The sequence below is a fragment of the Mustelus asterias genome, chromosome 9 (assembly GCF_964213995.1).
Source record: "Mustelus asterias chromosome 9, sMusAst1.hap1.1, whole genome shotgun sequence".
Lineage (NCBI taxonomy): Eukaryota > Metazoa > Chordata > Chondrichthyes > Carcharhiniformes > Triakidae > Mustelus > Mustelus asterias.
Window position 1 is genome coordinate 104490212 of NC_135809.1, and position 26864 is coordinate 104517075.

General features: G+C 40.9%; 1 protein-coding gene across 3 annotated transcripts in view; it reads left to right on the top strand.

Moving 5' to 3' along the window:
• The first annotated feature begins 286 nt into the window (after nt 1–286).
• The window catches only part of lmo1 (LIM domain only 1), a 41656-nt gene continuing 15078 nt past the window's right edge, over nt 287–26864 (top strand). Inside the window, exons 1-2 of one of the 3 annotated variants that reach the window (XM_078221273.1) lie at nt 287–806; nt 25434–25647. In XM_078221273.1, coding sequence (XP_078077399.1) covers nt 785–806; nt 25434–25647 — 236 coding nt within the window. In that variant the 5' untranslated portion in view covers nt 287–784. Of the gene's footprint in view, nt 807–1367; nt 1454–1988; nt 2454–25433; nt 25648–26864 lie in introns of those variants that run through there. The other 2 variants (XM_078221274.1, XM_078221275.1) reach the window with 2 other exon arrangements.

The window sequence follows — 26864 nt, forward strand, 5'->3', positions numbered from 1 at the left end:
CCCCCCCCCCCCCCCCAAAGTCCCGAGTGGGGTTGGGGGACACTTTCCTTCAAGGTTTAATTAAAAAATCGGGGGTGGTTTGGCGTCATTGTAGCTTTTTTTTAGAAGAAATAAGGTTACCATTTATAAATTAGTAACAAAACCCTTTCTCGCTCTTGCTCTCTCTCGATCTCCATTGCTAAATGCACGTGTGTTACAGAATGTTGCCTTTGTGAGTGAACCACGCACACTCCTTAAATGGGCTTTTGTATTTGTCAGAATTAATGAGAAAAGTTCCCTTGCCCTAGGGGTAATTAGTGTCCTTGGAGTTAAATAAGCTAAAACTTAGACACCTCTGGCACAGGCAATTATGTTTGTGTATTGAATAATTGATTCGGGGGCCGCTAATCAGATATGAGCATAATGAATTGATTTAATTAACCAGGGAACCTGAGGAATACTGGGAAATGTGTGCATTTATTCGCCAGCCAGGGACCCTAAAGGGTACAGAAGCACATAAATTGGAGGAAAAAGCTGCGAGTCGCTGTTTGCCGGCTTTTGAGATCGGTTTAGTGCGATTTTTTTTGGGTGCAAAGCCTTGAAGGTGTGTGTGTGTGTGGGGCTTGTTGTCATTTTCATTTAATCGAGAGAGAGAAGAAAAAAAAGGTCGGTTGTCGCTCTGTCTATCTTCAAAAGGCAAGAGAGAGAGAGATAGTCAGGCAGCAGTTTGAGCCAGCGACTCTCGTTGGCTGGGGAAGCCGAGGAGGGAGCGCCGTGCCCCGGACTCCGCTGTAGCCAGAGGACGATGGTGCTTGACAAGGAGGAAGGTGAGACGCGTTGCTTTATTTCCCCCCCCCCCCCCCCCCCGCCCCCCCAAAAAATACCCACCCCCTCCACCTCCCCCCGCAAGGACTCTGTCTCTCCTGATATGTGAACTGGCAAAATAACATCGGCGACTGAATGATAGAAGCTGTTTTGTGTGTGCTCACTTTTCGGCTGTGTTTACACCATGCTTTAGTATTCTACATGCTTTTCACATGTTCCTGCCGTATTTATGTCGGCCGTGTATAAGCATTGCGTCTTTTCTGTTCCCATTTGTGTGTCTGTCTCTCTCTCTCCCTCCCTCTCTCTCCCCTTTACCGGACTCGCGAACTCTAATCTGGAGCTTTTGTTAAATTATTTACCCGGCCGGCAGAAATCGCACCATTTCTTTTGTACGTGTTGGCTTGTTTTCTCCCACCTCCCCTCCCCTTTTTTTGGAAATCACTTTGTGTTGGTGGTTTAATGTTGCACCCCAACCTCCTATTTGCTACCTACCCCCCCCCCCCTTCCTTCTTTGAAAGTATGTGGTGTGGGTTTATTAAATGATGCAATTCCAAAGTTACAGTAGTGCCGGGCTGTGTAACGATGGGATTATTCAATATCGAGACGCTTGGAGCTGTTTAATTTCCTACCGTGGCTGATATATAAAGGAGTGAGTGTAGCCAGTTGTCTATGTATCTTTCACCCCCCCCCCCCCCCCATTGGCTGCTGGCGCTTGCCCCGTTGCTACGGAGATGAAATTGATACAATTAACACAATTACTTTCCCATTCGCTTCTATTTGTTTCAAATGCTTGATACTTTTTTTGTTCCCTTCTCCGCTGCATGTTACATTGAGCCTAAATACTGAAACACGTGTATTTTAGTGTAAAACACACTCCCTACATAAAATACTTCAATGAATCATCAGCTCCCCCCATTCAAATGGTTGGGTTTCAATGTTAGGAAGTCTCCTGCTTTATACTTGCCGCTGGTAGTCAGTCAAGTGAGCCGACTCTTTTTTAAAAGAAAAACACTTTTTTCCCCCCTGAAGAACTTTAGAACGTCTGAAATATTTGTCCTCGTATAAAATGCCCCTGACTTGAGCTTCAGCTGACATGAGCTTCAAGGATAACGGAGGACATGGGAGCCCCGCGTTGAAACGTGTTGGCTGTTCATTACACACCGAGGTTAATTCCACTCGGATGTTACTGTGGAAAAGTCACCATATGCAAAAGTGTGGGCAGGGTTAAACCGGCGCAAATGAATGGTGACGAGCGGCTTTGTGTTTTGATATAGTCGCAGTTCTTGATGCAAACCTTAAGTAGAAAAAAAAGACAAGTTTAGGTGGGCTACGTACCAAGTCAACTGTAAATTTCCTGCTTTGGATGTCTTGTCTTGCTAAAAGTTTTTTGTGTATGATTCATGATTTGGATTGCTTTTAGCAGATATTGGCTAAGCAATATGGTAAATGTACAAAGGCGATACAAATGGCATTAGTAAAAGAGGATACACAGGGCCATATAATGCAGTCAATACTACATTAACTACTGAAGCCCAATTACAGTACACAGAGTGGCTTTTAGTAGCATTAGGACTTCCAGAAGAGCAAGATCACCTGCTGTTTATTGCCTAAAAGCTTCACCCTTTGCTTGCTGGGTTCAACCACTCATTGTGAGTAATAGCTGAAAATTTCTTTCTGCCTGTTTTCTGCTTGTTGGACTTGGTTGTGACAGTAAAAGCTAGTCACTATGTTTGGTGGTGTAGGTTGAAGAGGCTTTTGCACTGATTTATAGCTGCAAGTCTTAACTACAAGTATTTTTTTAGGAGGAGGAATATCTACCCCTACCATTCCTCAATTTAGTGATAATTTAAATCTACTTTTGTCTGCTGCCTTTGACCTGAAATAGGCAGGTATGTTCATTTCATTTTATGGTCTTAACTAACAACCAGAGAGATGCTGAGGGTGCCACAAGTGAAATGGGCTGCATGAATTACAGCCAAGAATCTAACTTCCCCAGAAAGTCAGTATTTTAAATGGCCATTTAATTCCTCATTTCCAACCCCCCAACCCCCCCCCCCCCCCCCCCCCCCCACACACACACACCCCGGCACACATTTTCCTAACATATACCTCCATGAAAGGTGTAAATTTGGTGAACCAATCATTGGTATCAGAAAATGCACTGGAGCACCTTTCCAGCTTTTTAAACTGGATTATTTTGGTTGTGTGTTGATACATGTTTAAAAGTAGTCAATCCAAACTATTAATAGCAATTTAAATAAGTTTGAGCCAGCTGGACTTGCTTCAGTAAGGACTCGCGGGCTTAAATTGTTTGCATTTCTCAAGTCTGAGAATGTCAACTTCTGTTGGGGAGGAATAATTTGGAGCTTAAATAAGTTGCCATTGCATGCATTAAGATTGTTTATAAATTCACTTTATGTGGGCATGGAGTATTCTGCATCTGGTCATGGATTCCTGTTTTAAATCCTGCTGTACAGAAGTGATTGAAGGAATGCTTCATAGTTATGTATTTGCTTTATTTTGGAAAATGCATGCTCACGCACTGCAGAATAGCTGTTTAACTAGAAAGAGATCCTTTTTATATTATTGAAACAGTTTTTTTGTCAAGTATCAGTGCTGCTGCATATACCTATTTTAAAAGGCTGATTGTGAAGAGGGTACTGTGGACCCTCCAAAATGGAGAGTGCTTGATATGCAAGATGGTTTGCTGATGGATATGAATTGGTTCTGAAATTGATGGCAGCATCTCACTGTACAGCACATGCACCTACAGCAGATGGTGTTATTATCCAAATTCATAATCTACAGCTAATGCAGACTCCTGTTGATGGAAAGGGCTGCAAGTAAACTTGGTTTCTGAGCTATACCAAAATGTTTTATTGACACTTCATTAACCCTTTTGAGGGCTGCATTGATTGTTTGCATCCCGAAGTCCAGCGTTTGTTTGAAAAGCAGCTTACTCAGCTTTGTATAGGTTTGCTCTCTGCACATTTAAAATTTAAGCTGTTTTAAATCTATTACAGATGTTCACAAGAATTTTGAAAAGGACGTACACTCTTTGGCTTAAAAGTTGAATATTTTAATGTAAAACCTAATTCAGTTGGTAATGACTTCCAAAGAGAGAGCAAGGTACAGGAATTGTATATCAACACTTGTTTAATTTGATCAGGAACTATATTTGGTTTTCCAAAGTGGTTTGATTGATTACAGGCCTTGATTTCAAATCCGTACTGATGGGCTAACCTGTAGCTAACCAGCTAACTTGAATCCCCTTTCATTATCTTTGCACAAAATGGTGCTACTCTCTGCCATAAAGTTTGCGTTTATAGAGATTAGTGCAATGCACCTAAATCGAGCCCTTTCAGGCAAGTCGAAGACAAATTATGAGCCCATCTTACTCTGAGCTCTCTTTGATCAACAGACAGTTTGGTAATGTGTTCATAAAGTGCATGGTTGAAACCTTTGCAAATGTTAATATGCTTTGAGTTTGCTGGCAGTCATTGCAATAAAATCTAGGCTTCAGGGTGCTTTCTTGTATTTAGAAATTTAGGAATTGCTGTTTGTTTTGAGTTGCCATGGTGATTCCCTCATAAGAGTATATATCATTAAAAGTGGACAGTAATGTTCCTGTCATGTATACTGAGTTCCTACAGCTTGATTTAGGATTAGGCTGTGGCAGAAATGAGATGAATACCAGTACCTGTTTTAGCTTGAGTAATTTCCCTAAGCCAAATTTCCATTTTTCTTCCTTTGCCACTGTATTTGGTTTCCAAATTGCTTTTCACCCTGCCACCACCAGCCCTCCCACCCCTGCAAATAGTTTGACTTGTCCTTGCTGTCTTGATTAGCATTTCTAAACTTTTTAAAAGTAAGTTTACATTCTGTGCCAATAAAATCCGATCCCTATTTAATACTGATTCAACTGGTTTATTGGTCTTTTTGCTGGGCTATAAAACTAATGTCTCAATTGAATTTTGGGGTTATCTGTCTCTTCTGGGGTGTATTTGGTTTAAGAGCTTGCATATCACTCTTTTGAGCCATCGCTCCATTTTATGTAATTGAATTTTGGTTTGACATGACAAATTTCTATAAATATTTTCTAGATTGACGACACTGGATATTTGCACTAGTGCACATTATCTGATTTGCTTGACTGCAATTTTGTGCTGTCAGTACTTGTTCACTGAAAAACCAAGATTGCCATGAAGAGAACTGAGATCATTTTTATAAACTTGAATTGGATTTTCAAAGTTTGTCCGAACATGGAAGCCTTTCTTAAATGATTAAGAGCTAACTTCAGTTGTGAAACAAGACAAGGTCACTTAAGTAGATGGATTTGTCATAAGCAGAATGATTTGTGAATGTTTAAGTGGGTTGGCTTGTTGAAATCTGCATACATTTAATGTGTCGATTTCATAGATATTTTATCTATCCGCAAAGGGTCAAGTTTGTTTTTTTTACCTAGTACAATATGTATAAACGTGGAACGGGGTGCTTTCACTGTCTCAACAGAACTTCAGAGTGCTTCCAAGAATTTGAGGCGCATGGTGTCCAGGTGAGGCTGCGAGGCATGCATCACTTAATCAATAATGTACAACTTTCTTGCGGGAGGTTGATGGTGTTAGAATCTTTTGCAGAGTAGGTTTATGCAGTTCTATATAATGTCAAAAGATGTTCATTTTAAATCTTCAAAGGATTGCAGAAGCAAAGGACAGATGATAAAAGTTGAAAATGGTCTACAGCAGGCTGTCACTGAAAGGTTGATTTTTACACTTTACACTAATTATGCTCTGTCGGCTCTTCTGAACTCTTCAGAACTGGTAAGCTTGCTGAAGTACTGTAGCCACCAACTCCATCCCTTCCCCTGTGTATTGTCCAAGATTGAACCAGTCTATTAAGTGTTGTTGTATTTGACCATGAGATGAACTTCCAAATAAATCTACACCAGGGCTGCATTTTCCACCCCTAATTTTGACCCTATTTCATTTGTCTTCTGCTGAATCCTCATCATTCCTTTGCTGTTTGGTTGGTCTCCCATGTTTTGATCTCCATAAACCTGAACACCAAAACTCTGCCTGTGCTCTAACGACACGATGGCACAGTGGTTAGCACGGCTGCCTCAGCGCCAGGGACCTGGGTTCGATCCCTGGCTTGGGTCACTCTGTGGAGTCTGCACGTTCTCCGCATGTCTGCGTGGGTTTCCTCCCATAGTCCGAAAGATGCACTGGTTAGATGCATTGGCCATGCTAAATTCTCCCTCGGTGTACCTGAACAGATGCTGGAGTGTGGCGACTAGGGGATTTTCACTAACTTTATTGCGATGCTAAGGTAAGCCTACTTGTGACTAACTATGAAGTCCTGCTCACCTGCGTCTTTGTGCTTCCTATATGATGTCTAACTAAGTAATGCACTGACTCTTTAAATCCCTTTCCTATGTCTACTCTCTTTCAGCCCAACAACTCTATCTGTTCCTTTTATGCATCCTGATTTTAATTGTTCTGCCATTGGCAGCCATGTTCCTTTGACTGCCATGCCCTAATCACCTTCCATTCTTTCCTCAAAATCTAATATTGTCTAAGATTTTGGTCACTATTCTAATCATTCAGTTATCTTTGTATCTGTGAAGGACATTGGGACTAGACACTAGATATGTCGTGCTGCCAGCTTGTTGTTTTGAGCCCATGCAGGTGTATTTGGAATTTTTAGATGCATGTACAAGACAATTCCAGCCAAAATAATGTACTAAGGACTCTAAACAAAACAACTAAAAGGGGTGCAGTAACCTAGGGACCTGGGTGTATATGTGCATATGTCATTAACAGTGGCAGGACACGTTGAGGGTTGTTAAAACATACATTTGATTTAATAGGGCCATAGAGCACAAGACCAAGCAAATTGTTAAACTTGTATAAAATGCTGGTTTGGCTTGAGTATTGCATCCAGTTCTTGGTACCATACTTAAAGATGGGCTGACAATAGGAAGATTGCAGAAAAGATTGAGACTGGTTGCAGGAATGAGGAACTTTAGTTTACAAATGATTGGAGAAGTTGGGACTGTTTTCCTTAAAGGGTGAGGGGAGATCAAAATTGAGGGGTGTGGATAAGAGTACATTAGGAGAAACTTCAGCTAGTGAAGGATTCCGAATGAGGGGGCATGGATTTAAGGTAATAGAAGCAACAGAGACGTGAGAAACACTTCATGCAGTAAGTGGTTAGGATCAGAAACATGCTGCCAGTGTGTGGTGGAGGTAGGTTCAACTGAGACATTCAAGTGAATTGGATGATTGGAAAATGAATGTGCAGGGTTACAGGGAGAAGGCAATGGAATAGCACTAGGTGAATTGCTCATTTGGACAGCTGGTGCAGACAGTGGGTTGAATAGCCTCCTGTGTAACCATGCCGAACCTGGGCAATTAGAATTGTTTCCTAAGTGCCCATGCAATGCGGTATAATTAACCCTGAATGGAATCCTAGAATGTTTACAACACAGAAGGCTGTATGACTCTGCAAACACAGCTCAACTCATCTCATTCCCTCCCTTCTCCCTGTAGCCCTATAAAACTTTACCCTTTGGGTAATCATCCAATTATCTTGAAAGCAATTGCCTTCCAGGTGCTGAGGCAGTGCATTTCAGAATCTAAGCATTTGCTGTTTCATAGTCATAATGACACAGACCATTCGGCCCATTTACTCCATAACAGCTTGGTCACAATCTTATCAATCCCATTATCCTGCTCTCTCTCCCATAGCCCTGCTCTATTCTGCTGCCTTGGTTCTTTTGCCAATCACCTTAAATTGGTGTTGCCTTGGTCCTGAACTCTTGTCAATAGGAACAGTTTTTTCCCTATCTACTCTCATAATTTTATACATCTTTACCAAGCCCCAGTTTCTCTATAATCTATGTAACCAGGGATGAAGGACTTCATTCTTGTAAATTTTTTCTGCACCCTTTTTTGGAAGGTAGGGTGTGAAGATATTAGTGTGGTGCCCAGAATTGGACACCACACTCTAACTGAGGCAGTAACAATATTTTAAGGTTCACCATACCTTGCCTTTTGTACTTTATCCCTCCATAAAGGCCCATAAAGGATTGTGTGCCTTGTGTGCAATCTGTTGCTCTCTCGCCTTCACTGCCTATACTCTGCTCCAGCTCCTAAAGAACAGTACAGCACAGGAACTGGCCCTTTGGTCCACCAAGCCTGCGATGACGGTGTTCTAAACTAAAGACCTTCTGTCTCTGTGGTCCATATCCCTTTATTCTCTGCTTATTCATGTATCTGTCAAGTTGCTACTGTATCTGCTGCTACCACCTCCAGTACTGCATTCCAGGTACTTGCCACCTTTTTTTATTCCTTGTTTTTCTTTACCAAAATGTATTCCTTCAGACTTGTTTAATTTCATCTGCTGTATGTATACACATTCCACCAGCCTATGTCCTCTTGAAGTTTATCTGTCCATCTCCATTACCTCATAATTGCACATTTTGTCATCTGAAAATTTCCAAATAGAGTCCTGGCCATCCAAGTCTAGGCTTTTAATAGATCAAGAAAAGCATTGCTCCTAATACGGGGAACCCCACTATATACCTCCATACTCTGATTTGAAAAACAACTGTTCACTGTTGTTTTTCCTGTCTCTTAGCCAGCTTTGTATCCATGCTGCCACAGCCCCCTTTTATTCTATTTGCGGTTATGTGGTACTTGATCAAATGCCTTTTAAACATCCATGTATTCCACATCAAATGCATTGTCCTCATCTATCTTCAAAACTGATTTGCCCTTAAATGTGTACCGTCCTATTTATTACATCTCAGCTTGCCCTCTTTCACAATCCGTCCAGCAAAACTTTCCCTTTCAAAGACAAATGTACTTATTTAGTATCTCTGCTTTACCCTTTGCCCCTATGTTTAAATCTCCTTTTTGATCCCTCATTAGCCCTGCTCTATTCAACCATCTTTTAAGAATTATTTACCTATAGAAGACTTTTGAATTCCCTTTTGTTAGCTGTAAGTCTATCTATACTCTGCTTATTTGTTCACTTGCCTCGCTTCTCTACATTCTACCTGATTAGAAATCATAGAAACCCTACAGTGCAGAAGGAGGTCATTCGGCCCATCGAGTCTGCACCGACCACAATCCCACCCAGGCCCTACCCCCACATATTTTACCCGCTAATCCCTCTAACCTACGCATCCCTGGACTCTAAGGGGCAATTTTTTTAACCTCGCCAATCAACCTAACCCGCACATCTTTGGACTGTGGGAGGAAACCGGAGCACCCGGAGGAAACCCACGCAGACACGAGGAGAATGTGCAAACTCCACACAGACAGTGACCCGAGCCGGGAATCGAACCCGGGGGACCCTGGAGCTGTGAAGCAGCAGTGCTAACCACTGTGCTACCGTGCCGCCCCATTCTCTCATGCATTATCAATCTAACACCTATCATGTGCATCTTTTTAATCTCCTCATCCCAGAATTTTAGGCTTTGACCGACCTTCCCATGTGAAAATCTGCCTCAACTGTAACTACCCAAACTATCTTCTCTTGAAAGGCAGTCTATTGTTTCATTACAGTTTGCCTACCAATCTTTTGCAATTGGAACCAAATACTATAGATGCTGGAAATCTATACATTTAAAAAGATTGCATGGTTACTTTAAGAACTGATCACATGATTTGGTGATGTCATGAGGGTATTTGCACAGGCTGCTGTTTTACTTTGTACACCAAAGGCAAGAACTCTTAGAATAAAATCTGTTTGTGTTATTTTGAATCTACGTGTGCAAACCACATTTTCCTTTAAAACCCACAACCCCTAACATAGGACATGTGAAATAACAAAATGCTGGATAAATTCTGGTCTGGCAACATCTGTGGAGGGAAATAGTTAATGTTTTGCATCCATATGACCCTTCCTTGTAAATTCTGTTTCTCTCGCCACAGATGCTGCCAGACCTATTGAGTTTATCCAGCATTTTATTATATTTTCCAATTTACCTGTCTGTTGTCAGTCTGAAATTGATCCAGCTCTGATTATTTTTACCCCCTTGTCCTATTCCAAGCAACCTGGGACAGGCAATAAGGGCAGTTGCTATGGGGAAATGGCAGCAATGCTTTAGTGTTTCAGTGAAGGTGCCTTTTTATGTGGCAGTAATTTTGTATATTTGAAGAATATCAAGTTCCTTGTTGGAACAAGTATATCGAAATAGTAGTGACCAGCTGTGTGGGATTTTAATTGAAAGGTTTAATATGCCAGCTACATATTGCTATAGTAACCTAACTCTGTAATGTAAACCTAGAGATCTCTGAATTTTGCACCAAGATGTAATGGAATGCGACCTGAGCTGATGAGTAAGAAAGGTTGACCACAAAGCAAAGTCGCAAGTGTTTATTTTTGGCCTAGCAATATTGGGCTATTGCTAAAGAGCAAGTTCCTCATGGGTGAATGTTTGGAGATGTGGGGCATGGAACCAACTGAGTGATAGCAAGTGTATATGTGACAACCAAGTTTCTCAACTGTTGCAGGACTCTGAAATATTCAAGGTGGTTTTGGGCGGGTTCAAACAAATACCCCAGAAAGAATGGGACTCCCAAATTCAGACACCCATTTCCGATACAATGTGCAGGGAAGGGTGTAAAGTAAGAGTAAGTTCTGTCAAGAGTATTCGGTGCTCAATACTGTAAAACCTAGAGGAGTACAGAAGGGGTAGCAGTGCCATTGGAAAGTAGAGGGCATGAAGAACTTTGGCAAGTAAAATCCATGAAAACCCAAAAGGTTTTCGAAATAAAGAGCAAGAGGATAACCAAGGAAACCAAAGGATAGAGATTGGGTGGTTCTAACCACAAGTATTAAGGAGTGAAACAGTGGATAAGTTTCCAGGCCCAAATGAAATGCATCCCAGGCTGCTAACCGAGGGAGGGAAAATCCGAGACTGATTCATTTTTTAAATCCTCTTTAGCTGCAGGTGTGGTGCTGGAGGACTGCTCTCAATTTACCATTGTTTGAAAAGGGAGCAAGCTATAAGATTGAACAATTACAGGCTTGTCAGCCTAACCTCAGTGGTGGGGAAATATTATAAATGGTTCAAGGGATGGTATAAATTGTCCCTTGGATAGGCACAGATTAATCTGAGAGTCAACATGGATTTGTTATGGGAAGGTTGTGCCTAACTTGGTTGAATTTATTTGTCTACAGGGGTTTTGGCAAGATCCCACATGGCAGACTAGCCAGTATTGCAAGTCCATTGGATCCAAGGACAAGCTGTATGTAAAATGGGTGCTGACAGGAAATGGTAACATTCAACAGATACTTTTGTGACTTAAGGACTAGATCACGTGTCAATGATTTAGCCTAAATGTAGAGAGCGTAATAGAAAAAATGCAGATGATACAAAACAGGTCACTGTAGTAGCAAGCCCCTTTAAGGGGAGAGATTTTGGAGGGTCATGTGACCCATTTGGCCAATTGGGCCAGAGCACAGGAATCCTGGGGCTTAGTGCAGGTTCTCCCAGGTGGTCTGGAGTTGGAGTAATCAGTATCTCTCTCGCTGTGTACAGTAATTCCTGTAAATAGTTCCGGGGTCACCACTTGTTCCAAGATTAGTTGCATGGTTGGTGGACAGTGTCAATGGAATCTGATCTAGAGAAGTAAGATAATGCATTTAGGGAAGGTCAAGGCAAGGGAGTACAGTAAATGGTAGGATTCTGAAAAAAGTAGAGGGGGGGGCGGCAGCCTTCGTCAGTGTTCACAGATCCTTAAAGGTCACAGGATCAGGAGGTAATGTGATTAAGAAGGCATATGGGATACTTGCCTCTAGCTGAAGTGGCAAATGTAAAAGACTAATGCTAGAACTGTACAGAACGCTAGACTTCAGACGGTTCAGAGCTTGGTGATCTTGCATTGATGATCTTTGGATTTGAATCTCGAATCTTGGGACTAATTTGAAGTTTTTCTATTTTCTCTCTGGCTAATTTTCCATGCCAAACAAAATTCTTGAACTCTAATGGGGAATGAAAGAAACTGGATGGTTGGATTCCTACAAAAAGTTTAGACTTGCCTTGGTGTTTTCACAGAAGCATCCACAGGACATTTTTGCTTCTGTCTACTTAGTGAGTACATCATGAATGAGGATGAGAAAAATTAGATGGCTACAAAAGACTGTCCCTAAATTGTTGGGTGAAGTCTGAAAATGCACATCTCCTCTTGAGGGTAGAATTGTGATAGTATGACAAATATTTGGGAAAGTTGCACAGCAATGCAGTGTTATGCTGCCTGCTGATATTTTGCAAAGTGCCAATTCTACCACAAGGTGATTACAAGGAAGTTTTCCAATCACTACCCTGTTGGTCATGATACTGAACATCTAGGGGCAAGTAACCAACTGCTAGACTCTGTCTAAGAACAGAAGTAGCCCATTCAGCCCATCAAGTCTGCTCTGCCATTCGATATCACAACTCATCTGATACTATCTAATATGATCATCTTCAACTCCACTTTCCTGCTTTATCCAATAATCCTTGATTACCTTATTGATTAAACATGTCCACCTTGGCTTTGAACATGACCCAGACTCTACAACCCTCTTGAATTCCAGATTCACTACCTTCAGAGAAGGAGTTCCTCATTCTGTCTTAAATGGGTGACCCCTTGCTTTGAGATTTTGCCCTCTGGTTCCAGACTCAAGGGGGAAACAACCTCAGCATCTACTGTTAAGCTCCCTGAGAATCAGTCGCCTTGTTTTTCTAAACACCAATGAGTATTTGCCCAACCTGCTCAAAACCCCTCAAGAGATGCTGTAATAGGCAGCAAACATAAAAAAAATCAAGATGGCAGACATTGAGTATGTTCATGTAATCCTACTCAGTAGCACCACCTAGCTAGTCCAAGGTTGCATGCTAACTGGTGGCAGGCGAGCAGTCTTCAATATGATTAAAAGCCTTGGTGTCTCAATAATGTAACACAGTGCAACTGCCTGACCCCAGCTGTGCTGCAGCTTGTCCACAGCAGTGTATTCCTTCAGTTTACTATTTTTCTGTGTGCAGAGATGTTATGTAGGGGAGGCACACCAAACTGGACGCTCTTGGCATACTTCAGGAAGCCACCCTGGACAGTTCTCATTTTTGGGAGGAAGTGAAGCAACAGGTTTTATCCTTCAATTTTCTTATTCCTGCATTGGCACGTGAACGTTGCAGTGACAATTTCCGTTTGGTCTCTTGCATGCTAATGTTCTGCTTTCAGTCATGGTAGACCTGGACAAGTGCCCTCAGTATTGCAATGTTCCAGAACAATGTGGCACCCTGTACCACTCCAAACACTTAACACATTCCACTGGATGCAGTTAGTGAGCTGGAGGTAGCAGCTGGGGATCAGACAATGAAACCAGTGAGTAAAGTGTTCACAGCAGAGATTGGAAGCTGTCATCAATGATCCCTGTACTCCTGCCTGCAGCAGGACATTGAGCAGCTTTTGTCTGGTGGAAAGGATGCTGAGTGCAACCAATTGCTGCATTTGGTTAGCATCAGCCTGGAGGGGCAGAAATGACCCTGAATGGCTGCATTCCACGGGTTGCCAATTGGCTGCAGAAGTTTTAAGCTGTATTCGCCTCACTTCCAGAGAAAGTGGAAGCAATTGTCCTTGGCCACTGCTTGGGTTTGTGCCAAGGTCTCAAGATAGCTGACGGATTGTTGGTTGTGTTTCTTTTGGGTTAGCCAAATAAACTAGATCAACAAAGTGAGCGATAAATTAAAAGACAGCCCCTTAAAGGGATTCTACATCAAAGTAAATGTCAAAGGGCACTTAAAACATCGAAACGTAACATGATTAAAGGTCGATTAAAGCGGCCCAGTCCCCACCGTGCCCACCAGGCATGGAAGGCCTTGATCGTGCCAGCGAACACTTCCTTTCCAGAGACACCCAGCAGCAACTGTAGCCATGGAACAGGAGCAGATGGTTGGGAATGATGACCCCCTTGACCACCTGTTGCCTGGGCCTATTAATGACTAAATTGGCCAAGCCCATGTGGGAGGTTCCTCCCTCCCTGTCCCCCCTTTACACCGAGTTCCTGAAGATCTGGAGACTTGGTTGTGTGCATACTAAGACTTGCCTGTTGTTCTTGCTGCGCCTTTATATATCTTGCTCCAACTGGAACATACCCTGTTTGGGTCATTTCTTTGACTTGACAACTGCCTTCAGACTGGGCATAAAATGCTATGTAGCATGAAAGATTGAGTCAGAAGTATGGAGCTTAATTGGCTTTCTGGGCATAATTGGAATTCTAAAATGGTGTGAATTATGACAATGAAAATTGTACCAGAAAATAGTTTAAAATCCTATGCCCTGATGACCTTAAAGAGCATTCTTGCAGGTGGAGCTTACCAGAGTTTAATCAAAACTGTGTAATATGGCAAACTGTTAAAAGGGTTGTGTTAAAAGACCCAAAGTCCAATGCTGGGCTTCAGCTGCTTTCATTCCATGAGAAGTTTACAGTTGACTGTCTCTGGCTGTAAATGGAGAGTCAGATCAATGCTTTCACTAGGATCTTTCACTAGGATTGCCAACTCTAAATGTATTCCTGGAGGTGTCATCTTGTGTTCCTCCATTGGTCCCCCATCATGGCACCAGACTTTATTGTATAATTCCAGAACACCTTGCCCATCGCCAATACTTTTAGAAGTATAAAATGTTCAAAGGAAATGAAAAGTAAAACACTTTTATCCCTCCTGGATTACTTGTAGCAGTGGCCTAAAGGGTTGACATTTCCTGACCCTTTTTTTTACACAGACCTACAGCCTTTTGGCCACTTTGTGCTGTTACTGTGGAATGTGAGGGCCCTTGTATTCCAGGCATAGATATAACTGACTGCTGAGCAAAAGTAAACAAGTAGGCTTTATTGCATTATCAACAAATGACGATCCCATAAGTGGTGTGGCACTCAAGTTCAAATATTTAAGTTGGTTCACGACACTCCTAATCTGATGCTCATTCACTGTCCTTTATTGAAGATGGATCATGGAAGTCTCTTGGTGATCTTGGAAACATATAATCCTCCTGGCACTTAACACTACCTTTCCCTTGTACTATTTGTAAAATCAGTATTAATGAAGTGATTATAGAACTTGAGGTCAAGCATGCTATAAAATGGAATAGTGGAATGTACTTTGGGGAGTGCAAGGCATATTTGAAACTGGTAAAGCAGAACCAGCTTTCTGGCAGTAGATTTGGAAGCATGCAATAAGAGAATTATGGAAACTATTTGAGCTAATAGTTAAGATAGTTTATTTGAGCAAGGAGAATTTTGAAATGACACTTGATTAAAAACTGCCATGTGTTAATGGCACATACATATTGAGTAGATGTCAAGCAGAGAACAGCATTTTAGCAAGGTAAAAGCTAAAGTGTTCCAGTACAGCAGTCAGTGAATCATTCAGACAATAGTGCATTGTCCCTCAACTTGATATCATTTTAAAGGTCATCACCAACACATTAACCCACAAGCTGGGTTAGATGAGAAGCTTCTTGATCTGCAGTCTTTTAGTTGTATGTCTAATTTTAATGTAATCAAATAGCTCTTGGCTTAAAACTAAGAGCAGGAATAAAAATCCTGATAAAATATGCAATCCCCTCCACTCCATTGTTTTTTTAACTGTCCTAGTTTCTAATTGGATGAGTGGTAATTTGTGCTTTATCCAAAGTTGGTGTGGATTCTTAAATGCTGCAGTAGTGAAGGATAATTTTAAAAGCATATTAAATTGGATCAATTCTGTCTAATGTTCGCTACCTTTTTCTGGCTTGCACATGAAGGCACTTTAGTAATGTTTACTACTTTTGACTTGGATTTTTTTAGGAAATTCAGATGCTGATAAATGCATTGTATTAATATTAGAGCACAATTTAAGTAGATTTGTTCCTAATGATGACTCTGGTTTAATACACCAGCATGTGTGGTTTGAATAGTAGCAAGACCTTGTGGTAGCAAGATATTCTGTTTCATTGTTACAAGCAACAAAGGACCTCTAGGTGAAGAGTGACCATAATAGAACTTTGAAACCAGGGTCAAAAGTTGGGGAAACTACACAGACGTGATAGTTGAGTAATAGATCAATTGCAATGCTTTTAAAAATAGCTGTTGGAACACTTAAATCAAGATGCATAATTTGTAACAAAGATACATTAAGGCTCAAATGTCTTTAACATTGCACTAAATTCATATAGATTAAAAGAAGAGCCTTGGCATGTTACCAAGCAAAAACAGTAAAAGTGAATTGGGAGCTTGAGTTCTGGAGCAAGGAGGATCAAAAAATTGGTAATGAAAGAGAAAGGAGCAGCAACAGTCATGAAAACAAACATTTGCAATGCAAACAAAGCGATTAGCGAAGTAGTGTGGACTCATTAGGTGAAGTAATGGGGAATAAATGGGAGGCATATTGAACAAAGTTTTTCACATTCCAGGAAATATTGAAACCAAAGGATCTAGTGCAAATGAGACCTTAAAGAAATCAGTATATAATACTAGAGCAATTAATTGGGCAAAGTAGTAATAAATCCCTGGACCTGATTACCTGCTCCCTAGGATTTTAGGAGGTATCTATAGAAGTGATGAACACACTACTTTGGTTTTAATCTTCCAGAATTCCTGCAACTCTTTCCAAAGATTGGAAAGTAACCAACATATCCTCGCTCTCAAAGGGAAGAAGAAAATGGGGAAACCATAGACTAGTGAACCTAAATCAGTGGGCAAAATGCTATAAGTAGATGTGGTACAGGGCAGTTCAATTGTCAACATGGATTTATGAAAGGGGAACAAATCTTGGGTTTTGAGTATGGAGCTTGTAAGATGGATAAAGGGAAATCAGTGGGTTTTCAAAGTATTCAATAAGGTGCCAGATACCACTAGACTAAATTTGGAGCTTGTGGGACTTTTAATAGTGTGGATTGAGGATTTTCTCTCCATTAATCAGGAGTAAATGGGACATTGCAGGCTGTCTAATTAACCACACCACAAGGGTCCACATTGGTCCGAGGCAATCCACTTAATGATTTGGGAGTGCTGAGTGCATACCCAAGTTTGCTGATGAGACCAAGCTAAGCGAGAAAGTATATGGTGAGGTTGCAAAAGATGTGTGGGCAAGAACTTGGCAAATGGAATGCAGCAGAAAGTGTGAACATTTTCACTTCAGGAGGAAATATTACGCAGAATAATTTTCTAAAACAGTGGAACTGGGAAATATTTGCGTTAAAAGGGATCTGGGTGCCCTTTCTCATGAATCGCAGGTATAGCAACTAATTATAAAGCAAATGACACGTTAGTTCAATGGGATCAGAGAATAAGAATAAAAACATCTCTTAACCATCATATAGGGGCATTGTTGTGGCCACATTTGGGAAGTGCTGTGCAGTTTTGGTCTCCTTGCCTAAGAAAGGACATACTTGCCCTAGTGAGTGCAATGAAAATTCACTGCGTTTGTTCCCTAGAATGAGAGGACTGTTCTATGAACAAGAATGAGTAGACTAGGTTATTCCCTGGAGTTGAGGTGGTCTAATTGAAACAGATCTTAAGGGGCTTGATAAGGTGGATGCTGGGCATTGAACACAGGGTCTCGGCCTCTGAATACAGGGTCAGCCATTCCTTCATTTCTGTTGGGTAGAGATTGAGTTGTGGATGCTCCAGTTGTTGAGTATATTCAACACTCGGGTCAATTTTTAAGATTTTATGAATGCTACAGGATAGGGGGTTAGTGTGGCAAGAATCAGCTGAGAGCCAAAATGGCCTATTGAATCTCCAATGAAAGTGGTGCTGGAGCTTCGAATGAGGCAGAACTAGATTCCAGTTATTTCACCTCCCTTTAGCAGGGAAAGAAAATTGGAAATGTTCCTATTTTGATTAAAAATGACCTTAAAGTTTGCATAATCCAGAACTCTAACTCAACTGCCTGTTTGTCCTTACTGATGCTGCATGATATATAATTCATGGTATGCTTTGTCTGTATCGCATGCAAGAAAAAATACTTTTCACTGTATAATGTAACAAATCAAATAATTCAGTAAGATGGAAATCTGGTTATGCCAGAGTAATTTTTAGCTGAAACTAAAATATTACATTTGAAACTTTTTTAAAGGCAGCTACCATTTGATAACGGATGTACAACCTGTTCACATCAGCTGTCAACTGAGCAGTTGAATATTTAGTAGCAAGTGTTGTTTAAACATCTTGGTTTCAAACTTAATTGTAATAACTGCAAACATATTTATAGCAATATTTCAAATTGGGCTGATATCTTAAAATTGATGCACTTGTCAACATATCGCAATCCATATGTATTTCAGAATGGGGAAGAGGATGTGAAAGGAGCAAGTTAAACATGTCTGCTGCCGGACTTGGGAAATGCAAAATTGACTTGTGTAGTTGTAGCCGACCCTAGAAGAATTTGATTTTTGGGATTAATCATCTGGGAAAGGGTAGATTTTATCTAGCTTCTCTTAGACCAGTTCTTCACCTAATTTCAGAAGCCACTCCTAAATGATGTAGCAATTAATCGTGCTTAAGAAAAATACAAGACCTTATTTTGTCTCGTAGCTTCTAATACTTGCACATAAATGCTGGGAATTCTGCAGTTTGAGTCCATGGATTAGTCAGGACACAACTTGAAGCACTTAATGCTGTGAACAGTATGCATTCACTCTAGTCTATTCAGCAATATTGTTGAATCTTGTATGTAACTTTATATAGCCAGTAATATAGGATCCCACAACTAGAGTACTATGAAGCATTGAAGAAAACGCTTCCTATTCCTATAGGAGTGGAGTGCTCTACCTCCATCTGTATAAGAACTCATCTTTGCTTGAAATCTAGTTAATCACCTCAGCCTTTTCCTGGAGATGGTCAGATTTGTCTGAATCCAGTTTTTTTGTGATCAGGATCATTTTTTAACTGCTAATAATCCGTCCAATCTGTCTGCTCCTCGGAATGCCACTAACACTGGATTGGTGCAAGTTTGAAGGCATGAGGAGTATAAGAGCAGGGTAGGCAATTTGCTGCTCTGCTAGCCAATAAGATTATGGTTCATCTGATCATGGCTTCAAACTCCACCCTTACTCCCTTTGACTCCCTTTGTAAATCTTAGAGCCTTGAATATCTTAAATAACCCCAGCATCCTCTGATATCGGGATAGAGAATTCCAAAGATTCACAGCCTTCCAAAATATTCCTCATCTCAAATGGAGACCTTTGTTCTGAACCCATGCCCCATGAGGGAAGCATCCTCAACATCTACTGTCATGTCCCCTCAATCTTGTTTCGACACGATCCTCATTCTTCTAAATGTCAATGAGTATAGGCCCAAACTGGTCAACCTTCCTTCATAACGCATTGCCTTAATTTCAGGAATCAACCTTGTGAATTGCCTCCAATGATCTTTCAGTCTTTCACCTCTTGCAATGAAAGTCCTTTCTATTAATCTGTGCCAAAGGGCTGTTTGGAGTCTTGCAGGTTTATGGCATTATGCGATGATACCCTAGCTCTTCAGGGAAACTCTCCTCCTAGTTTTAACAATCTTTTTGTTACCCCCCTCTCCATGGGGAATGATCAAAACATTCTTCCCAAGGGGACAGCGATGAGGGAACTGGAGCGATGAGACTCTGAAGTGTCTCAGTAGCTGTGCTGAAGTGATTAATTTAAAACTACATTTATGGTGAGCTGGACAGTTCACTTGCCTACTTTACAAAGCTTTTGGGTAGAAGGTATTCGGATCATCTGCTTGTACATATAACTCTCTAAAAGGTACTCTTGTGCAATCATTGTAAGATGCTAAAGGCTCAACGTGGATCAAGAATATCCCTTTGACTTGGAGCAATTTTATAGTCCAAGTGTGGAATTTGAGATGAAACTGGTTGAATATTTATGTATCGATGTGTAAATATACATGCCATTGTCATCTAACACATCTACCTCTTTCTTTCCCTTAGTTAAAATTAACTGCCAAAACCGGCAACTAATAACACTCCCTACCCCTTAAACCAAACTTAACCTTTAGAAACCAAATTTTAAAATGTGGGTTGTATTATGGAAAAAGTCAAAGGCTGAAAATACAATTAAAAATATTACTTTGTCAATATATTTCAAACAAAAGGGAAGCAAGATAATTAATATGATGAATGGGGATAGTTTTTCAATTTCCCCAAAGATGCGACAAGCAATTCATTAACTTGTCTAGTTAATCAGGCAGTGGAAAAATACCTTTTTTACTATGTTGGAAAACCTTTTTGATCTTAAGGTAGAATGTGCAGAAGCTGCTGATGCAGAGGGCTTGAGGGAATGCCTGGGGGAATTACTTGTGCTGAGAGAATCTTGGAGTGCTGGAGAATAGCAAGAAGCCTTTATCAAGCAAGACAACCCATTGATGTGGGGAAGCATGATATGTTTATTTTGTATCTTGATATGAAGATAAATGGCATCAATTGAACTAAGTGAATCTGAAAGCTTCTCTGCTCACTTGCTGAGAGTTCAGGCGGCTTAACAATTTGTGTAAGTCGTGCCTCACTGTTTTTCTCAGTTTACTTGAGTGAAGAGATGTAGGTGAAAGGCATTAATATCCTGTTCAGGTTGCAAATGGCTGCTATGGATGCATCCCTGGATTTTATCTTGCAAGTAGCTATGGCAGTAGTAGTGTCTATGTAAGGCACTCTTGGCTACTTCCACATTCAGTTTTTTAACATGAGTTTGCAACAGCTGGAAATGCACCAAACAGCATCTAAAAGATGGAGCCAGAAATTCAGATCCTGTTTTTCAGGTTTCATTGTTTAGTTTTTGTTATACCAAATAAAATGAATTCCCATTCTTGTAGGTTTGACTCTTTAACCAGTATTTTGAGTGAACCTTCAACTAAACTGTTGATGACATGGGTGTGAATAACTGCATATTTTTGTGTAGGGAAAATGCTAGATACCTCGTGTTGAAATACATCAAAGAATTTTGATCACTTGCCATCTACATCCAAGCTGAAGATGAGAAAAGCAGGCCATTCAGCCACTGATCTGTGTCTCCAATCCATTTACTTGCCCTTAATTCATATCCTAAATGCCTATGCCTAATTTGTAAAATTCAGTTACAAGACTTGGGCATCGCTGGCTAGGCCAGCATTTGATGTCCATCCCTATAATGCATTTCCTCTAATGCCCTTGCCTAATAAGACCTGAATTTCAGTTGACCCTGTCTACAGCCTATTGTGGGCTTACTGCCTTTTTGTGCAAAGTGTTTCCTATTTTCCTTCCTAAAATGGCCCAGCTCTAATCTTCTCCATTTCTAGTAACTTCCACAACATAGGTTGAAGTTTGTAGTTTCCTGGTTTATCGCCCTCTCCCTTTATTGTGACACTTGCTCTCCTCCAATTCAATGGCAATGCTTGAATTTTGTATGCGCCTCCAACCACTCTAGTTTAAATGACCCACTAAACTGGCCATGTGGTTTTCTACACTGAAGCTTATTTGCCTTTTATTGTCTGAAGATTTTTGTGCCACCAATTATTTCCTAGCAGCAATTCCTACATTTTAATAATGGTAAGCAGAGTCCCGGCAGATGGTAATCTATTAAATGATTTGGATACTTGGGTGGATGGAATTATAGGAGCCTTGGTGATACCACATCTGGAATACTGTATACAGCTTTGAGAGGATATGTTTGGGAGTTCAAAGGAGGCTTAGTGATTTCTGGGTTGAAGGGATTGTATCAGGAACAGGAGATCATTTCAACTCTTTTGGACCACTGTCCTATCCCCATAGCCCCCAATCTTACCAGAGCTAATCCATCTAACCTGCACATCTTTGGACTGTGGGAGGAAACCCAGCAGACATGAGTGTGCAGACTCCAGTATCATGTTACCCCCTACACCATCTAATCTTGTATGGTAATCTTATGGCACTTTACCCAAATGAGATATCCTTTATCCAACTTGTTACTTTCTCAAACTCCAATTGTTGAAACACTATTTCATTTTCACAAACCCATGTTGACTCTGCCTGATCAAGTAGTTTTTCTAAACATCCAGCTATATCCTCAACGGATTCTAGCAATTGACAGATGTTCAGCTAACTGGTCTCCTTTTTTGGTGAAATGTGTTTTGTTAGCTATTTTCCAATCCACTGGCACCCTTCCCAAAATCTAAGGAATTTTGGAAGTTCTAGCCAGTGTCGACCATCAGTCCAAAGATGTGTAGGTTATGTGGATTAGCCATAGTAAATGCATAGGGTTACAAGGATAGGGTGGGGAGTTGGGCCTGGGTAAGATATTCTTTTATGCACACTTGATGGGCTGAATGGCCTCTTTCCACACTAGGGATTCTATATCTGCAGCCATTTCTTTAAGATCCTAGGATGCATGATTATTGTGGTACCTTTCTCTCATCCATTTATTTCTTCCTGTATTGCCCTATCCTACCATGTAAACCTAATGTTAGGGGACCTATAAACTGTTCCTGCAAATGGCCTTTTACCATTGCCAAATTGCACATCTCTTGCTCTTTTGGACAAGTCCACCTCACTACATATTCGATCTGGAGGAGGGGACCGAGTGTAGGGTAACAAAGTTTGCAGATGACAAAGATGAGTGGGAAAGCAAATTGCGTGGAGGATGCGGGAAGTCTGCAGAGAGATTTGGATAGGCTAAGTGAGTGGGTGAGGATCTGGCAGATGGAGTATAACGTTGGTAAGTGTGAGGTTATCCACTTTGGAAGGAATAATAGTAAAATGGACTATTATTTAAACGGTGAAAAATTACAACATGCTACTGTGCAGAGGGACCTGGGGGTCCTTGTGCATGAATCTCAAACTTGGTTTGCAGGTGCAGCAGGTAATCAAGAAGACAAATGGAATGTTGGCCTTTATCGCGAGGGATGGAGTATAAAAGCAGGGAGGTCATGCTGCAACTGTACAGGTACTGGTGAGGCCGCACCTAGAGTACTGTGAACAATTTTGGTCCCCTTATTTAAGAAAGGATATATTAGCTTTGGAGGGGGTACAGAGAAGGTTCACCAGGTTGATTCCGGAGATGAGGGGGTTGGCTTATGAGGAGAGATTGAGTAGACTGGGCCTGTACTCATTGGAGTTTAGAAGGTTGAGGGGAGATCTTATAGAGACATAAGATAATGAAGGGGCTAGACAGGGTAGAAGCAGCGAGGTTATTTCCACTTACAATGGAAACAAGAACTAGGGGGCATAGCCCCAAAATACGGGGGAGTCAATTTAGAACCGAGTTGAGGAGGAACTTCTCCCAGAGGGTAGTGAATCTTTGGAATTCTCCGCCCAATGAAGCAGAAGCGGCTACCTCATTAAATGTGTTTAAGTCTCAGATTTTTAACCAGTAAGGGAATTAAGGGTTATGGGGAGCGGGCGGGTAAGTGGAACTGAACCCACTATCAGATCAGCCATGATCTTATTGAATGGCGGAGCAGGTTAGAGGGGCTAGATGGCCTACTCCTGCTCCTATTATGTTAAGTACTGTAAAATGTTGCCCTTGATTAACAGAGCTACCCCACCACTAGCCAAACGTTTCTTCTGGTGGTCTTGTGTGGATAGGCCTCCGCTCAGTCTTTGGATGGACCCTCGTAAGATGTGATGCATAGTTTGTCTTCAAATATCCTTCAATATTTTGGTCCCAGCCTTGGTCACCCTCCCTAAGAGTTGAGTAGGCTTGGTGTGTATTTCCTGGAGTTTATGGGAGTGAGGTGTGATCTAATTGAAGTACTAAATTCTTAAAGCGGTTTGATAGTTGCTGGGAAGTTGCTCGCCCTGGTTAATGAGATTAGAACTAGGGCACAGACTCTTGTTGTCAACCGTTTGACACAGATGAGTATTGTCTTCACCGGGGACTCTGAATCTTGGCACTCTTCCCAGGGGGCTGTGGGTACTCGGTCACAAGACAGCACATCTAGCTTTGTAGATACTAAGGGAATCTAGAACTATTGGATAGTGCAGGTGCAGAAGGTGGAGTTGTAGATCAGCCGCAGTCTGATTAGATGGCACGGCAGATTCAAAGAGGTAAACAACCTCTTGTTTCCAATGTTGCAGCTGATTGCCCCAGTTTTAATAATAACCCAAACACTTGAATGCAGGATTTGACATTTTGTGGACAGATGGAAAATTTTCACCTCATCAAAAGTTAGGGGTTGAACTTGGCTACGGATACCATAAAGTGAAGTTGCAACAAAACTGGTCAATCTGGGCTTTGAAGGGAACAGGAGGCATGCTTGTTGTTTTATCTTGGACAATATGACAGAACCAAAAAAACATTGATCGCGTGGGAGTATGCTCATGTTTCTTGAATGTAATTTGTGCCATTGTATTGAGAAAATCCTGGTGCATTGTTCATTTCCAATTAAACACAAACTAGAATTTCCTTTCAAACAAAGTACAGATAGATCTCCAGTTCAGTGTGGATAGGTTGGGTGTGCAACTTCATTAGATGGTTAGCAGCAGAAATGGGATTCTATTTTACAGGCAACAATATTTAATTGGGCACATGCAGCTAGCTACATTAAATTGTTATACTATGCTCGTGGGATAGCTGAACCCTAAACTACTGAGCAGTTGGAAATTTCTCTCGTTCTGTGCAGCTAATCTGAGGAATGCAAGATTTCTAAAAGTAATTTCCAAAAATAATGAAATGAAGACCTCATCATGTAATTGTCAAAAGACAACTCCTGTAAGGTTTTGTTTACTGTTTCAATCTGTAATTGAATATTTATTGTACAAAAGATGAACTTGTAATTGCACATTCAATGCATCCGAATGGTATATAGATTTTGGCTTTTACTCCGTGTTCTTGGGATCCCTGCAATTGTGCATGAAATCAGGTTGAGGAACAATTGCATCTAATGGAAGTTGATAGCAGAGATCAGAAGTAGTGATCTCTCATCGTCCAGGCCCCTCAAGTCAAGTGCTTGCCTCAATCTCTTTACTGCAATTCAGGATTTCTCTGCTGCCTTGCAACACTTGGCTGTGGTTTGGTGATGCTTCCTCTCAATTAGTCAGTAGTGGGTTCAAGTCCAACTTAGATTTCAATCCAAAATCTAGGCTGACACTTGCATTGTAGTACTGAAGCAGTTCTGGATAAGAATCTATCTTTTGGGTGAGATGTTAAAATGAGGACCCACCTGCCTCCTTGGCTTGATCAAATTCCACGTTATGATGAAGAGCAGTGGAATCATGGCAATTTTTATCCCCCCATCAGCATCTCAAAAAAAAAAGGTTAATCTGGTCACTTGTGGGACCTTGTTTGCAAATTGGCTGCAATTCCTGCTTTGATTGTAACCCACAAAGCACTTGCTTTTGTGGAACTCCATGGTCATGAAAGGTCTATATAAGTTCTATCTGCAAAGTGTAATAAAATTGAATATTTTAAAGGATAATATATGGTGTTTAAAAAGTGAGATGAATAAACAGCTTGCAGGTTGTGAAAGACTGTTCTCTATAACAATTGAGTGGAACATTTTGGGACTATCCCCAGATCATAAATGTTAATTCCAGTTCTGGAATTAATCGCTCAAATTTAATCATTGAGTAAACTTCCTTATGATCTTGCCCAACAAAGCTTTGAGAGGAGGAAGAATTTATCTTTCAATTAAATGTTCCTCTTGAATTCTAGGTGTACCAATGCTTTCTGTACAGCCGAAAGGAAAGCAGAAAGGCTGTGCTGGCTGCAACCGCAAAATCAAGGATCGTTACCTGCTAAAGGCGCTGGACAAATATTGGCATGAAGACTGTCTAAAATGTGCCTGTTGTGACTGCCGCCTTGGAGAAGTTGGATCTACACTCTACACAAAAGCAAACCTAATTCTCTGTCGTAGAGACTATTTAAGGTAAAGATAATTTTAAAAAATTAATTCTGAAGCTGGTTAGCATCCATAAATGGGAATATCCTTTGTAACTAAACATGTTGATGCAGATTTGTAAAAGTCCCTTAAGATTTCTGTATATGAACATTCAAACAAGGAGTGGGTGTTTGCCTTTCAACCTCTAGGCTTCTCCACCATTGAGATCATGGCTGATAGTATCCTCATCTGCACTCCACCTACTCCTGATGATCCATCATCTCCCTGCTTACCAAGAATCTATCCACCTCTGCCTTTAAAAATATTCAAAGACTCCTGAAAAGGTTGTGGGAGTAAGAGTTCCAAAGTCTCATGACCCCGAGTTAAACATTTTCAGCTCCTCTCTTTTTAAATGGGTGACCCCAAGTTCTAGATTCTCCCACAAGAGGAAACACCTCTCCACATCCACCTTGTCAAGACCCCTCCGGATCTTGTACATTTCAATCAAGTCACCTCTTAATCTACTGCATTTCAGTGGATACAAGCCTATCCTGTCTAACCTTTCCTCCTAAAACCATTCCTATTAGTCTGGTAAACCTTCTGAGCTGCTTCCAATGCATTTACATCCTTCCTTAAATAAGGTGACCAGTACTGCACTCCAAATGTGGTCCCAGTATCCTGTACAACTGAAGCAAAACTTCTGTTTTTGTATTCGATTCTCCTTGCAATAAATAACGTTCTAACTTTCCTAATTACTTGCTGTATTTGCATTCTAGCCTTTTGTGATTCATGCACAGTTCTGTAATCTCCATTTAGGTAATGTGCTTTTTTTATTATTCCTGCCAAAATGGATAATTTCACTTTCTCTCATTCTCCATTTGTCAATCTAATGGGACCTTCCCTGAATCAAGGGATTTGGAAAATTAAAACCAATGCATCAACGATCGCATTAGCACTAAGACCCTAGGATGAAATTTGGGACCTGGTCTCATCAGCCCACAGCTCCAATTTACTCAAGTGGTGACTTCTCTGGTGACTAATTGAGTTCCACCTTCCATTCCATTTCTGGGATGTTGCTTGTATCTTCATGATGCAAAATATCTGTTCGATTCAACTGCCATCTCCTTGTTCTCCATTATCCATTCTCCAGACTTTCTATAGGATTAAGGTTCACTTTGTTAACTTCTAAAAATATCATAGAAACTTGTTTTAAAATCCCTGGCTAGCCCTCGTACTAAGTTTTCCCTCAATCTTTTAGTTAAGCT